The 17312-nt window shown below is 40.0% G+C and overlaps 1 protein-coding gene across 1 annotated transcript in view; it reads left to right on the top strand.

Annotated features, from left to right (window-relative positions):
• TRAPPC6B (trafficking protein particle complex subunit 6B) overlaps positions 1-13957 on the top strand; it is a 19293-nt gene extending 5336 nt beyond the window's left edge. The window contains 8 exon segments of the mRNA XM_017895518.1: positions 1768-1779; positions 1948-1956; positions 2154-2190; positions 3270-3328; positions 3331-3386; positions 7696-7779; positions 10249-10342; positions 11384-13957. Coding sequence (XP_017751007.1) covers positions 1768-1779; positions 1948-1956; positions 2154-2190; positions 3270-3328; positions 3331-3386; positions 7696-7779; positions 10249-10342; positions 11384-11415 — 383 coding nt within the window. The 3' untranslated portion in view covers positions 11416-13957.
• Positions 13958-17312: the final 3355 nt, after the last annotated feature.

The raw sequence follows: 17312 nt of genomic DNA, 5'->3' as shown, positions 1-17312 counted from the left end.
TGAAAAGCTTTTTTAAGTGAAATAAAGCTTTACAGATTTTCAGTATAGCAAAATAAACTTCCATAAGATTTGAGGTGAGATAAAAGAAACAGTGTTCTAACCCTCCAAATCAATGTTTATCAAACTATTCATAAAGGGGAATTCTCTTAAAATGGACTAATTTTAAGGCATTTTATATAAATTCTGTAAAATATTTTGGTTTAATTTGTGACTTTTTGGTGAGAAATTATTTATAATATGTTGCATTTCTGCGTAAGTCATTCTGTCTCTTGGGATGAATGTGAAAAGTGACTGTTCATAGACCTCAGTGATATAAGCACTGTTGCTCAGGAGTGACAAGTTGTTGATATGCAGAAGGGATGGGTGATATTTCTTGGTTGTCATGACGCATGTTTCTGTATGTTAATGACTTGTTAGGTAGCTATTAAGGAACTAGAGTTGATAAATAAATGTATACAGGTTCCTTTTGCAATATAACTGGTTATGTCTTGATCCAGGTGTTTAACATTTGGGGCTAAGTCTGACCATGCATTACTGTGGTAGGATGTGGGCCTTTTCAAGAGTGAAGATACAAGCCTTTTATCCACAGTATAACTTACAGTTTCCTTAAACAAACAAACACACACCTAGCATGGAATACATTATGTGTGTTTATGATAGCTATTTTAAATATTGTAGTGTCAACATTTAAAAATTGTTTTACATTGACAAACGGTGGGGAGTCTTGTCATTAAGATGTGTGTAACTTAAGAATCCACTTGGTTTTCTCCTAACTGTACTACATTTGTTTTCATAGTAGTAAAATGCTGTGTATTACACCTTGAGTAAGTCCTCATTCTACTACGCGTTAACTAACCCTCTAGCTGATGATGCAAATGCTAACTGTGGGATTTTATTTATAAGGACTCTAGAATAAATATCAGTTATTTGTACCAACATCAGCTGTTACTAATATTCTGAAGTAGTTAGTGCAACTTTTCATTGTGTTGTGGTTGGTCTCATAAGTAGGTTGGAGTTTTCTTCTAAGAAGAAACAATAGTGAAATTCTTTTCTTCTCTCTCTCTCTTTCTATTTCTTTCTTTTTTCTTTTCTTTTCTTTTTTTTTTTTTTTGAGACAGGGTCCCTTGCTCAACCTGTTGCCCAGGCTGGAGTGCAATGACGTGATCACAGCTCACTGCAGCCTCAACTTCTTGGACTCAAGCAATCCTCCTGCATCAGCCTCCAAAATGGCACATGCTACCGTGCCCAACTATTTTTATTTTTGGTAGAGATGTGGTCTTGCTATGTTGCCCAGGCTGGTCTTGAGCCACTGAGCTCAAGTGATCCTCCTGCCTTGGCCTCCCAAAGTGCTGGGATGACAGGCATGAGCCACTGCACCTTGAGGGGTTTGTTTGTATTTTAAAACTTGGTGTCGGGGAGGAGCACAAAGCTTCAGCCCGTTGAACCTCTGCCAGTTAAGATGTTGTTGGGTTAGGTTACATCTGGTTACTATCCTGGGAAAATCACTTCTATAGAGATGGGCTTCCAAGTGGTTTTAAAATGTGTCTTTCTGTCTGGGTGCAGTGGCTTCATGCCTGTAATCCCCGCATTGGGAGGCCGAGGCAGGTGGATCACTTGAGGTCAGGAGTTTGAGACCAGCGTGGCCAACATTTTGTATTTTGGTATTTTCTCTACTAAAAATACAAAAATTAGCCAGGCATGGTGGTGGGTGCTTATAATTCCAGCTACTTGGGAACCTGAGGCAGGAGAATCACTTGAACCCTGTAGGTGGAGGTTGCCGTGAACCGAGATGACCCCATTGTACTGCAGCCTAGGCGACAGAGTGAGACTCCATCTCAAAATAAATTTTAAAAATGTATCCTTCTATTGAAGTTTTAGGTTATTTATGTATATGTTAACTGAATTATGAATTGAACTTTATCAAAAAAATAGTAAAAGTAAGTAAAGTTAGTAAAAGTAAAATAAAATAAATAAAATCTACCTTTATAATTCACTTTTCTTAAAATGTTTCAGGGGAAAAAATTAGAAATGTTTAGATATTAATATTTTAACCAAGTTGTAAAACGTTTCTGAGAGACTAACATCCTAGCACTTCTAAAAAGTAGGAAAACATATATATTTTTTAAAACAGAAAAGGAACGATGTATACTAAGCTGAAAACATGGGTCGAGGGGACAGAGGGATAGAAAGGTGAGCAGTGATTGAAAATTTTCGGCAGGTAGGTTATAAACATAAGATGACTCTATCTTCAAAAGATTGCATAAAACTTGAGATATTTTAATTTTAATTCCTGAATGTTATTTCTTCTCTTTACTTCAAAATTAAAATTTATTTTAGATCCAATGCCTTTTAACTTGTTTATTCAAGTTTTATTTTAATGTTTAAAGAAAATACATGTTTTATGTATTTTAGACTTTCTTCCTGAAGCTATTTTAGACTTTCTTCCTGAAGCTATTGAAACAACAATCTAAAATCTTACTGCGTTTTCAGCTTAAGATCTACTAGGTTCTTTAACTTGCATTGAATTTTTATGTACATAGGATTGAAGTAACTATAGTCTATGTTTATGCGTATAATTATCTTTGAACTTATAGATCAATTCTTTTTAGTATTTCTCACTACTTGAATAGTTAAACTCTGAGTATATTTTATGTAACAATGTCATGATAATGCTCAGCTCTTTGTTCTTTTGTGGTTTTTTTGATGTGCTAGAATGCATTGCACCTGAAATTTTGGCTATAATGTTAGACTAATTTGAGGCCTCATAATTTATATAACGTAATGTGAATCCATTGAGATAGGATCACGTTGCCTGGTGCTTATGACTTTATGAGTGTTAAGTGTTCAGCCAGGTGTGGTGGCTCATGCCTGTAATCCCAGGACTTCGGGAGGCCAAGATGGGATAATTGCTTGAGCTCAGGAGTTTGAGACCAGCTAGGGCAACAAACTGGGACCCCGTCTCTACAAAAATATACAGATTAGCTGGGCATGGTGACATGTGCCTGTGGTCTCAGCTGTGAGGGAGGCTGAGGTGGGAGGATGGCTTGAGTCTGGGAGGGAGGTAGACATTGCAATGAGCCGAGATCATGTTACTGCACTCTAACCTGGGCAACAGAGCCAGACCCTGTCTCAAAAAATAATTAACATTAAAAATAAAAAACCCAATAAATGTTCAGTGCTGTTCCGGCATTTGGAAATTAGTTAATAATTAGTCCCTCTTGCTTTTTTTGGAGAATAAATACTGTATTACTTCTAGTTGATCTTTTTAGGTTTACAAAAGATACTGCAAGGTTCAAGGATGAGTTGGATATCATGAAGTTCATTTGTAAAGATTTTGGACTACGGTATTCAAGAAACAAATCGACAATCTAAGGACAAATCATCAGGTAATTAAATTAATTAAGGCCTATATTTTAAAGTTCTTTAACTTAATATAAATATCGTATTTTAGTGACTTATTTAAAACCTAAAATAATTTCTGGTTAACTTTCTAGTATTTTTATGTTATTAATAGGTTATTAGTTTTTTCTTCCAATAGTGTGAACTGAATAAAGACAAAGGGACAGTTATCAGTAATGATAGCTGTTCCTTTCACCCAGTTATATGCTATGTTAAGTTTTTTAAAGTAGCAAAAGTCAGGATGATAATAGCTTTTAGTATTTGGTTCCTTAGTTACTGTTCATTAGGGGTGATAATATGCAGAACCAAAAATATATCACCTTTATGTCTTTAGTCATTTCTTTTTTTTTTTGAAGAATTTGTATTATTTTAATTATTTTTATATACAGAAAACTCAACAGTGTATATTTAACCCAGTTTGGTAGCAGGTTCTTTAGCTTGCCTTTTCCTGCTTGGCAATTCAAGCCACAGACTTGGGACCCAGGACATTGCCTCCCCAGTGACAGCTGATCTCATCGTGTCTGTCGTTGTAATTGGTTCTGATAGCTTCCACCAGCTGAACCTAAGCTCCATTGTCCTCCGAGTTAATCTGTGTAAAGGCGACAGTGGTGCAGGGCTTCTTGTGGACTAGATGTCCTAGGCTTGCCTTCCCCTTGATAATGCAGGAAGGGACCCCCATTGTATGACACAAGACAGGCAGGAAGACAACCACCTTGATGGGATCCACATAGTGTACAGTCACCACCAGCTGAGCCTTCGTGTTCTCCTTCAAGGTGGTGATGGTGTTAAACTCCTGCTTGGAGGACAAGTGGTCTCTTAGTGGGGACATCCCCTTTGCCTGCAGCTTTGTTTTCATCCCAGGCCAACAGCCTCTGCTTATTTTCTTGCTTTGTCTTTGGTCTGTACTTGTGGGACAGCTTAAGCAGATAAGTAGCTGTTTGGCGGTGCAGGGCCTGGGTGAACTGGTTAATTGTAGGAGGCATTTTCAGCTGCTTATAAGAGGATGGCTTTATGCCACTGCAACCTGATACAGCGGGGCCATTTCACAAAGCGAGTGAGGTCCGTTTTGGGTAGATGTCCTGTCCAATGCCAGAATTCTTAGGCCTTTTCTCATACAGGAGATTCACCACTTTCTTTTTCTTTTCTTTTTTTTTTTTTGAGACGGAGTCTTGCTCTGTTGCCCAGGCTAGAGTGCAATGGTGCGATCTCGGCTCACCGCAACCTCCACCTCCCGGGTTCAAGCCATTCTGCCTCAGGCTCCCAGGTAGCTGGGACTACAGGCATGTGCCACCACTCCAGCTAATTTTTGTATTTTTAGTAGAGATGGGATTTCACCATGCTGGCCAGGCTGCTACGAACTGCTGACCTCAAGTGATCCGCCTGCCTCAGCCTCCCAATGTGCTGGGAGTACAGACGTGAGCCACCATGCCCGACCGGGATTCACCACTTTCTTGGCCTCCTGTTTCTTCATGACAGCAAGGGCTAGAGCCACCTCTTTCACGTTGGCCTTTCCTTTGGGCATCTTGGGTGGCAGGAAGAGATTCTTTATAGTCATTTCTAAGGTCTAATTTATAAAGCATATTTTACTCTTAAATAACTCCTGGATTATTACTGCTGTCATATTTTCTACTCTTAAAAGATTTTCTTCTTTTTTTTTTTTTTTTTTTTTTTTTTTTTTTTTTTTTTTTTTTTTTTTGAGACGGAGTCTTGCTCTGTCGCCTGGGCTGCAGTGCAATGGCTGGATCTCAGCTCACTGCAAGTTCCGCCTCCCGGGTTTATGCCATTCTCCTGCCTCAGCCTCCTGAGTAGCTGGGACTACAGGCGCCCGCCACCTCGCCCGGCTAGTTTTTTGTATTTTAGTAGAGACGGGGTTTCACCGGGTTAGCCAGGATGGTCTCGATCTCCTGACCTCGTGATCCGCCCGTCTCGGCCTCCCAAAGTGCTGGGATTACAGGCTTGAGCCACCGCGCCCGGCCAAAAGATTTTCTTACTACAAAATTAATAGATTACATGGAAGACTATGTATTTATTAAAATTTTAAAAGGGAGACAGAGTCTCGCTATGTTGCCCAGACTGGTCTCGAGCTCCTGGACTCAAGTAATTCTTTGGCCTCAGCCTCTTGCATAGCTGGGATTATAGGCATGCACCACCACTCCCAGCTTCATTAGATTTTATTTTATGAACTTCAAGGAAATAGAGTAGTTTGGAATTTTGATTAAGTAAAAAAATTAAAGAAATGTATCTAGTACTCTCAATAGGATTATTTATTTATTTATTTATCTGTGTATTTATTTTTAATTAGAGACAGTGTCTCACTATGTTGTCCAGACTGGTCTCAAACTCCTATGCTCAGTGGATCCTCCTGCCTTGCCCTCCCAGAGTGCTGGGATTACAGGTGTGAGCCACTGTGCCTGGCCTAGAATTCATTTTGTACCAACTTTAGCTTGGAATTAGGGGAAATGCTAATGGGAAGAAATGACTCTTGATTTTTTACTTTCTAGACATGATTTAGATAAGGCTGGGTGCGGTGGCTCACCCCTATAATCCCAGCACTTTGGGAGGCTGAGGTGGGCAGATCACCTGAGTTCAGGAGTTTGAGACCAGCCTGGCCAATGTGGTGAAACCCTGTCTCTCCTAAAAATTCATTTTGTACCAACGTTAGCTTGGAATTACGGGGAATGCTAATGGGAAGAAATGACTCTGATGTTTTACTTTCTAGACATGATTTAGATAAGGCTGGGTGCGGTGGCTCACCCCTGTAATCCCAGCACTTTGGGAGGCTGAGGTGGGCAGATCACTTGAGGTCAGGAGTTCGAGACCAGCCTGGCCAACATGGTGAAACCCTGTCTCTACTAAAAATACAAAAAATTAGCCAGGAATGGTGGTGCACGCTTATTGTCCCAGCCACTCAGGAGGCTGGGGAAGGAGAATTGCTTGAACCCGAGAGGCAGAGGTTGCAGTGACCCTAGGTCATGACACTGCACTCCAGCCTGGGCGACAGAGCAAGACTCTGTCTCAAATAAATAAGTAAGTAAATAAATAAATAAATCCAGGTGCGGTGGCTCACGCCTGTAATCTCAGCACTTTGGGAGGTCGAGGCCGGCGGACCACCTGAGGTTGGGAGTTCAAGACCAGTCCTGCCAACATGGTGAAGCCCCATCTGTACTAAAAATACAAAATTAGTTGGGTATGGTGGCGCATGCCTGTAATCCCAGCTACTTGGGAGGCTGAGGCAGGAGAATCACTTGAACCCAGGAGGTGGAGGTTGTGGTGAACTGAGATTGAGCCATTGCACTCCAGCCTGGGCAACAAGAGTGAAACTCTGTCTCAAATAAATAAATAAAAATAAAAATTAGGTCAAATGTGTTGACTCATACCTGTGATTTCACCACTTTGGAAGGCTGAGGCAAGAGGATTACTTGAGCCCTGGAGTTCAAGACCAGTCTAGGCAACATAGGGAGACCCCCTTTCTACAGAAAATTAATAAAACGAGCCAGGTGTGGTGGTGTGTGCCTGTGGTCCCAGCTACTCGGGAGGCTGAGCCTAGAGAATTGCTCAAACACCCAGGTGTTTAAGGGTGCAGTGAGCTGTGATTGCACCATCACACTCCAGCCTAGGCAACAGAGTGAGAGCTCATGTCTCAATAAATAAATATACAAACAAACCAACAGCTTATTTCATGTGGACATAATATTAATGATTCCATCATACTAGACTATGAGTTTTTAAGGATAGGGACTATGTCTCATATAGTCTTTGTATCTTTAGTGTATAAAACCGTTCAGTAGATATTAGTGTTGTGAAAATATTGAACTTGCAACTCTTCAGCTTGAACATTGCAAAACTCCTTCATTTAAACAAAATTTGACCAGGCTGGGCACGTGGGCTCATGCCTGTAATCCCAGCACTTTGGGAGGTCAAAGTGGGCAGATTGCTTGAGCCCAGGAGTTTGAGACCAGCCTAGGCAACATGGTGAAACCCTGTATCTATAGAAAAATATAAAAATTAGCAGGGCATAGTGATGCACACCTGTAGTCCCAGCTACTTGGGAGCCTGCGGTGGGAGGATCGATTGAGCCTGGAGTTGGAGGCTGCAGTGAGGCGTAATGTGCCACTGCAATCTACCCTGGGCGACAGAGGAGACCCTGTCTCCCAAGAACAGAAAAAGAAAATTTGGCCAATGGGAAGGAGACTTTTAATAACTTTAAAAAACTCTTACATTGTTTCATAAGAATAAAATAACTTTAAGGATTGCTAGCTACATTGACTTTGGATATTTTTTCTATTTTTGGAACAGGGCATCTATGTACTTCAGGACAACAAATTTCGCCTGCTTACTCAGATGTCTGCAGGAAAACAATATTTAGAACATGCATCTAAGGTATTTAATGGAATAATTAATTAATAATATTTGGGGTTTCTGTTAATAGTAGGACTACAGGGAAAAGTACAATGCTAATCATAACAGACTATTGAATTAAAAATATGTTTTAAGGTGTTCTTTTTTGTTTAAAGAGTTTTCTGTGAAATGAGAGACATGTTACAATAACACTAAACTGTAGCAAAATAGTCATAGAGTGACCAATTAAAGAAACACTGGCCAGGTGCTATGACTCACACCTGCAATCCTAGCACTTTGGGAGGCCAAGGCAGGTGATTACCCGAGGTCAGGAGTTCAAGACCAGCTTGGCCAACATGGTGAAACCCCATCTCTACTAAAACTATGAAAATTAGCTGAGCGTTGTGGCAAGCGCCTGCAATGCCAGCTACTCGGGAGTCTGAGGCAGGACAATCACTTGAACCCGGGAGGCAGAAGTTGCAGTGAGCCGAGATCGTGCCATCATTGCTCTCCAGTCTGGGGTACAAGAGCGAAACTCCATCACAAAAAAGAAACACTATAACTAAATGACAGTGAAATGTAGATGTATGGTAGATCACTTCCTTTTTTTTTTTAAGATAAGGTCTTGCGGCCGGGCGCGGTGGCTCAAACGTGTAATTCCAGCACTTTGGGAGGCCGAGACGGGCGGATCATGAGGTCAGGAGATCGAGACCATCCTGGCTAACACGGTGAACCCCCGTCTCTACTTAAAAAATGCAAAACCTAGCCGGGCGAGGTGGCGGGCGCCTGTAGTCCCAGCTACTCGGGAGGCTGAGGCAGGAGAATGGCGTGAACCTGGGAGGCGGAGCTTGCAGTGAGCTGAGATCTGGCCACTGCACTCCAGCCTGGGCGACGGAGCGAGACTCCGTCTCAAAAAAAAAAAAAAAAAAAAAAAAAAGATAAGGTCTTGCTCTGTCATCCGGGCTGGAGTGTAGTGGTGCAATATGGCCTATCTTGACCTTGACCCCCCAGGCTTAAATGATCCTCCCACTTCAGTCACCCAAGGAGGTAGGATTGCAGGTATGGGCCACCATGCCTGGCTAATTTTTAACAAAATTTTTGTAGAGATGGGATCTCACTATGTTGTCCAGGCTCGTCTTGAACTCCTGGGCTCAAGTGATCACCTCACGTCGGCCTCCCACCGCATCTGGCCTGATTGCCTATTTTCTATATTTTTGGGGTATCCAGGCTCTAATTATATTTTTATGGTTAATGTATGTATTTTCTGCCTTTTTTTTTTTTTGGATGGAGTCTTGGCCTGCCTCCTAGGCTGGACTGCAATGGTGCCATCTCAGCTCACTGCAACCTCCGCCTCCTGTGTTCAAGCAATTCTTCTGCCTCAGCCTCCTGAGTAGCTGGGATTACAGATGTGCACCACCATGCCTGGCTAATTTTTTGTATCTTTAGTAGAGATGGGATTTCACCATGTTGGCCAGGCTAGTCTCGAACTCCTGACCTCATGATCCGCCTGCCTCAGCCTCCCAAAGTGCTGGGATTACAGGCGTGATTACAGAGATCTCCCAAAGTGCTGGGATTGCAGACCGCGCCTGGCGTATTTTCTCTTTTTTACTAACATCTAACTTAATGTTTCTGGTTCTCACTTAACTTTTTGGGATCTTGGTTTCTTCAGCTGTGAAAAGAGTAAGTTAGACCAATTCAGTGATTTCTAACTATTTTGAGTTATGGACATCTTTGAGAATTGGAACACCTTTCCCCATAAATACGCACATATGCATGGTTTTTATTTTCATAGGGGTCACAAATTCCCAGATTAAGAACTCTTGGGATAAACAATCTCTAAGACCTCTTCTGCTTAGAATTTCATGACTCAGATCTAGTTACTTATTAGTACCCATTTATGTATATTATTTGTAAGATAATAATATTTTATATTATTTATATTTATTTAAATATATTGTTATTTAAATAACTGTTGATACTTTCAACCAGATAATTCTTTGTTGTGGCAAGCTGTAAGTCTTGAAAAAGTCAAGATTCTTGGTTGTAAATAGAGGAAAGAAATTCTGCTTGTAAGCTAACACAATTGATAAGCTCAAAAAGTAGGCAATAACCAGGGGAGTTTAAGGCAGCCAGTAAGATAGCCAAGTCACTCCACAGAATGTATCTACTTATAATGCTGTGGGCAGCATGGACTGTAGACACAAACTAGCTTTACTGCCTCCAGAACTAATTCCTATCTGTTTCTGGCTTGTTTTTGTCAGTGACTCTAGATTCACAGTCCTGGTCTGGAGTGCTTAATTGGCTGGGCTTAAGTCTTAAGTCCTATGTCCATGCTTTAGTTTCCGGGGAGCTGTGAAATCTATCAATATTTTTCAGTAACTTAAACAATCTTCCAAAATCCTTTTTTAAAACAGGAGTGACTTACTGATGATAAATCATGTAATGTATTTATCAATAGCTTTACGATTTTAGTAAATCCTTACTATTTTTAATAATTTTTTTTCCTTTTAGTATTTAGCATTTACATGTGGTTTAATCAGAGGTGGCTTATCAAACTTGGGAATAAAAAGTATTGTAACAGCTGAAGTGTCTTCAATGCCTGCTTGTAAGTTGAATTCACTTTTCTTACAGATGTTTTAGTAATTTGTTTTCAGGTCTTTTTTTTTTTTTAATTGAGAGGAAATTTAAAATGCTGAAACTTTCATTTTAGTTTTATCAATGTAACATTTAGTAATATGTAGCATACTATATTCATGTTCAGTAATTTTGAATAATGGACTAAAGAAATCCAAATTTATAAGACAATTTAAGGGATGATTTTAACTCTTCTAAAGTTATTTAAACTTTAACTTTTTTAAAGATATTCTTCTGAATATCTTGTGCACTGTTTTAAGATAGCAGATTTCCCTAGAACATTGAAAATGCTATTTTTAAACAATTGTTTAAGATACATCTATTATATACAGCTAAGTAAAACCAGATACTCTTTTATCACTAAATGTCTCCCTAAAGATCTTTTCACCAGAGCTACCAACTGAGAAAAAAGTGGACTTGAACTTTATTATATTTCCATTTACAGTGATCATTAGTAATGAAATACTGTACCCAAATGTAGGATTCATAAAGAGAAATGAAAGTGCTTACTCACAAACCATATAATCATCCCCCAAAAATAGAATTGATTGGCTAGGCGTGGTGGCTCACACCTGTAATCTCAGCACTTTGGGAGGCCAAGATGGGCTTATCACGAGGTGAGGAGTTTGAGACCAGCCTGGCCAATACGATGAATCCCTGTCTCTACTAAAAAAAATACAAAAATTAGTTGGGCGTGGTGGCGGACGCCTGTAGTCCCAGCTACTCAGGAGGCTGAGACAGGAGAATCACTTGAACCCGGGAGGTGGAGGTTGCAGTGAGCTGAGATCGCACCACTGCACTCCAGCCTGGGTGACAGAGCAAGAATCTGTCTCAAAAAAGAAAAGAAAAAATAGAATTGACTTTATTGAATATTATGAAGAATGTGAAAAGGTTTTTGACATAGCAAATTTCTTGACTGAAACTATTTCCTATATGGAACAGAAAATTGTTGTTTAGACTTGTTTTCTTTGTATCTAAAAATCAAATAATTATTTGTATGTTTTTTTTTTAGGCAAATTTCAGGTGATGATACAGAAGCTGTAGAACATTCTGAAATGCAAGGCTTCAACAGTGTAAAGAGATAAATTATTCATGTAAAAGTATTTCAAGTAGTGATGATTTAATTGTTTGATGTTTGTGCAGGAGTAAGCATGTATTTTTATCAGTTTAACACAGATCAACTCAAAGGAGATAAAGGGACATTCTGCCATGACATACACTTAACCAAAACTATTCAAAATGAAAACCTGATTTCAAATAACCAGACACCAAGATGTAGGACACTTATTTTAAACCTTTTTATTTGGTTAGAGTGATATGTATTTAGCCATAGATGGAGAAACAAAGCTCAGGGTTTGTTGAATTAGCATGAGAGAAAATTATGTACCAATAGAATTATTTGTGATAAGAATGAACAAATTTTGATAAAGTATGAATTTGTTTTATTTTAAAAAGCAAACATACTAAATTTTTTTATTTTATTGCTTATAATTTATTAAGAATTTCTCCACCTGTATAAGGATTTCATATATACATTGTATATGTGTATATATAAATACATATATGACTGCCTAAATTGTTTATAAATTTAATTTTGCTTTAATATGTTTCATTCCTTCAGAGCTCCATTAATGTAATCAAAATGAAATATAGATTAGTTTAAATGTGAATTCAGTGACTCTAGGGCCAAAGAATATTAGGTATGTTTGGAAAGAATTTTTGTATTTATTCCTGTTACAGTTTTGACTTTCAGCTTCTCTCCCCGTGCATGGAAGTCCTGGTAAAGGGTCTAACATCTTTATTCCCTTCTTTACTCTTCCAGCTGAGCAGAGAGGTGGATAATTGGATTAGTCATTCTGACATTTTTAGGACCATATCATCTTAGTGGTTTGGGGTCAGTGCTCATCTGATATATCTTTCTTACCACCTCTTCTACTTACTTTCTCTTACTTAAATTATCTGGCATAAGCAGATATCTCCAGCTTTTGTTAGAACCTTGCATGTTTTGATTACTAAAACTATACTTTGTTTTCCATTTATTTATTACCCTTTTGCATGTATTTGTGTGACAGGGAACTCTGCAGAAGGGGGTGACTGACACACCAAACAAGATATTTTGATACTCTGCCATAGAAATGGCAGATTAAGAAGATTGACTATAAACCAAACATTATATTAAAAACATGAAATAAAAACTATACAAATGTACTTTAGAACATTAAAGAAAACTCAAGTTAGAGGCATACCATTTTCCTTTCATGGAAGGGTACAGTATTACAAAGATACTTGTTTACCTTGGTTTATTAAATTCTAGATGCGTGCCCTATAATGATGTTTCAGTCAATGACCGACCACATATATGGTGGTGGTTCCATAAGATTACAATACTGTATTTTTACTGTACCTTCTTTATGTTTAGATATGCAAGTACTTACCATTGTGTTACGGTGTCCTACAGTGTTCACTACAATAATATGCTGTACAGGTTTGTAGCCTAGGAGCAAAAGGCCATAGCCTAGGTGTATAGTAGATCATACCATCTAAGTTTGTGTAAATACACTCTGTGATTGTACAATTTTAAAATCTCCTAATGATGATGCATTTCTCAGAATGTATCCCCTTTGCTAACTAATGCATGACTGCAATCCTAATTCTCACATATTTTGGAGAAAAAATTTTAATTTTGAAAAAATTTAGGAAAGTTCCTACCAAATATACATATATAAAGTTTATTAAGTTAAAAGTCATAAGGACCCAGGAATAGCTAATGACACAGAAGATCAAAATAGAACATAGTAGAGAGCTTCAAAATAAAACAGGTGTGGGAATTGTGTGTGTGAAAAAGGTGGGTTCAGATAAGTTGGTTTGTTAGACATTCATATGCCAACCCATCAGCCGTTTCGTTCTCCCTTCCTTACTGACAAAGCCCCATGTTTTTTTCTTTTTTCTTTTTGGTCTAAAACTCTGTATGGCTGCCTTGTGCTGTAGAATAGGGTGCTTCCCTAGTCCAGAGAGGGTGAGTGTTGATTAGATTCTGTGCCAATCATGGTATTGGCTTGCCTGATCATTTGATGGAATCTCGGCTAATGAGATAAAGGAAGTCTGAAGACTTTGAATAAGAAATTTTCTGTTGCTCTTAACAACTGATAAAAGATAGGGATTTGCCGGCATCCCTTTTCTGCTTCTCAGTGAAGATACGTGATATGGATGTTTGAAGCTAATCTGCAACGGCCTTCTGATGGCCATGAAAGGACAAGTATGGAGATGAAAGCTATCACACTGAGGATAGCAGGATGTGGATAGAAAGCACCTGAATTGTGCTTCTGAATTAACCAGTCTGGGAACTGCTTTACCTGTGGACTTTTTGTTATGTGAGATATTCTTTATATTGTTCCATTCACTTTCAGTATATGTATATTGTTACTTGTAGCCAAAAAGAAACCTCTGTTAGTAGAAACAAAGGGAGAGTTAGGTTATTCAAAAAATAGTATGGGACAGTTGAATATCCCTTTTTCTGTGGGAGTAGGTGGGGAGAAACTTAAAGGTTCACATGGAAAACAATAAAGTACTAAAGAAAGCATGATAATACTTTTGTGATGTTGTGGTCGAGAAGGCCTTTCCAAAACACATGTTGGAAATCATAAAGGAAAATTGTAAAACAAAAAAAAATGTAGTAAAATCTCTTCAAATAGTGTCGGGAAAACTGGACATTCACATACAAAATAATGAAATTGGATTGTTGCCTTAATGCCGTGCATAGAAATCAACTTAAGGCCGGGTATGGTGGCTCAAACCTGTAATCCCAGCACTTTGAGAGGCCGAGGTAAGCAGATCATGAGGTCAGGAGTTCAAGACCAGCCTGGACAAATAGTGAAACCCTGTCTCTACTAAAAAAATACAAAAATTAGCTGGGTGTGGTGGCGGGCGCCTGTAGTCCCAGCTACTTGGGAGGCTGAGGCAGGAGAATTGCTAGAACCCGGGAGTTGGAGGTTGCAGTGAGCCGAGATGGAGCCACTGCACTTCAGCCTAGGCAACACAGCGAGACTCTGACTCCAAAAAACAAACAAACAAACAAAATAAACTTAAAATGGATTGAAGATTTAAAAGTAAAATCTGAAACTATACAATCCTAGCAGAAAACATAGGGGAAAAGCTTCATACGTTTGTCTTGGCAATGATCTCTTGGATAAGACAACAGAAGCACAGGCAACAAAAGCAGAAATAGACAAGTAGGACTACATCAAACTAAAAAGATGCACAGAAAGGACAATGAAAAGGCAACTTAGCAATGGGAGAAAATATTTGCAAACCATATACGCTCGGCCCTTTCTATCTGACGGTTCAACCAATAATTCAACCAACCTTGATTTTTGAAACATTTGGAAAAAAAAAAAAACAAAGACAAGGCCAGGCTCAGGCCTGTAATCCCAGCAGTTTGGGAGGCTGAAGCGGGCAGATCACCTGAGATCAGGAGTTCAAGACGAGCCTGGCCAATGTGGCAAAACCCTGTCTCTACTAAAAATACAAATATTAGTTGGGTGTGGTGGCACATACTTGTAGTCCCAGCTACCCAGGAGGCTAAGGAAGGCGAATCACTTGAACCCTGGAGGTGGAGGTTGCTGTAAGCCGAGATCGTGCCACTGTACTCCAGCCTGGGTGACAGAGTGAGACTACGTCTCCAAAGACACAAAAGAAAACCAAGGACAATATAAAACACATTCTAAAACTACAGTATAACAATGATTTACATAGCATTTACAGTGTGCTTGGTATAAGTAATTTTTTTCCTCTTTGTATTGATCACGTGAGAGGTACAAGTAATCTAGAGTTTTTTTTTTTTGTTTTTTGTTTTTGGCAGAGTTTTGCTCTTGTTGGCCAGGCTGGAGTACAATGGTGCAATCGCAGCTCACTGCAACCTCCGCCTCCTGGGTTCAAGTGATTCTCCTGCCTCAGACTCCCCAAGTAGCTGGGATTACAGGCATGCACCACCAAACCTGGCTAATTTTTTTATATTTTTAATAGAGACGGGGTTTCTCCGTGTTGGTCAGGCTGGTCTCAAACTCCTGACCTCAGGTGATCGGCCTGCCTCAGGCTCCCAGAGTGCTGGGATTACAGGTGTGAGCCACCGCACCTGGCTTAGAGATGATTTAAAATATATGGTGGTGAGGTGGCTCGCACCTGTAATCCCAGCACTTTGGGAGGCTGAGGTGGGCGGATCACGTGAGGTCAGGAGTTTGAGACCAGCCTGGCCAATATGATGACACCCTGTCTCTACTAAAAATACAAAAATTAGCCAGGTGTGGTGGCTGGTGCCTGTAATCCTAGCTACTTGGGAGGCTGAGGCAGGAGAATCACTTGTACCAGGGAAGTCGAGGTTGCAGTGAGCCGAGATCTCACCACTGCACTCCAGCCTGGGCGACAAGTGAGACTCTGTCTCAGAATCAATCAATCAATCAGTCAAGTATACAGGAGGGCAGAGCAGGCCAAGCAGGCTGGGTGCAGTAATTCACATTTGTTAGCCACGCACTTTGGGAGGCCAAGATGGGAGGATTGGTTGAGCTCAGGAGACCAGCCTGGGAAATGTAGCGAGAGCTCATCTCTTAAAAAAAAAAAGTTAGCCAAGCATGTACTCCCAGCTTCTTGGGAGGCTGAGGCAAGAGGATTTTTTGAGCCTGAAGGATTTCATGAGCATGGGAGGTTGAAGCTCCAGTGAACTGTGATAGTGCCATTGCACTCCAGCCTGGGCGACACAGAGACACAACTCAAAAGTATATATATATATATATTCGTGAGGATGGGGAGAAATCTGAATCCTTGTGCACTGTTAGTGGGAATGTAAAATGATACGGCTGCTGTAGAATATGGAGGTTCCTTAAAAAATTAACAGTAGAACTGTAAGATCCAACAGTCCCACTTGGGGGTATGTTGGTTCTCTCAGTTTCCTTCACTTTTTCTCTGTCCTGGCTCAGAAACACAAGGTTTTTAACCATTGTGTGTGCTGGCCAGCTGCTTGTTTTGCCCTGCAGGCTTGAACCCAAGCCAGGGCTTTGAACATTCCCAGGCACTGATAAAGGTTTCTCAGATTGTTGACCAAAACCCTGAAAGGAACTAGCTCCAACCCTGAGCCAAATTTCTTAAGCCCTCATGTAAACTTTATACCCTGACCCCGTCATTGTGTACATTCACAGGTTGAACATACCCAGGGAGAAAGAAAATCCCTTATCTCGCCAGTCCCAGCAAGGAGATACCACAGCCTCCTCTATATATAAGTTCCCTTATAAATGCTCTGGACTGATCACTGATGTTTAGTGCTTCTTTCTTTGGAATTCCAGCCAGCCTCCTTTCCAGATGTTTTGGGGCAGTCCCTTATGGGAATTCCTCTGCTGTCTCTTTTGGGGTGACTGTAGCCTCAGGTTCAGCCAGGATGAAACAGCTTTTATCCAAAAGAATTGAAATTACAATCTTGAAGGGGTCTTTTCACTTGTGTTCATTGCAACATTCACAATAGCCAAGAGGTGAAAACCTTTATATCTAAGGATGAATGGATAAATGGATAATGAAAATGTGATATATATATAGATTGGAATACTATTCAACCTCAAAAGAGATTTTTCACTGGGTGCGGTGACTTATGCCTGTAATCCCCGCACTTTGGGAGGCCAAGGCGGGTGGATCACCTCAGGTCAGGAGTTCGAGACCAGCCTGGCCAACGTGGCGAAAACCCGTCTCTACTAAAAAATACAAAACAATTAGCTGAGTGTGGTGGCGTGCACCTGTAGTCCTAGCTACTTGGGAGGCTGAGGCACAAGAATCACTTGAACCCCGGGTGGAGGAGGTTGCAGTGAGCCAAGATTGCGTCACTGCACTCTAGCCTGGGTGACGGAGATTCTGTCTCCAAAAAAAAAAAAAAAAAAAAAAAAAAAAAAAAAAAAAAAAAAAAA

The sequence above is a fragment of the Rhinopithecus bieti genome, unplaced genomic scaffold (genome assembly GCF_001698545.2).
Source record: "Rhinopithecus bieti isolate Rb0 unplaced genomic scaffold, ASM169854v2 scaffold_1306, whole genome shotgun sequence".
Taxonomy (NCBI): domain Eukaryota; kingdom Metazoa; phylum Chordata; class Mammalia; order Primates; family Cercopithecidae; genus Rhinopithecus; species Rhinopithecus bieti.
This window is presented reverse-complemented; position numbering and strand designations above follow the sequence as displayed.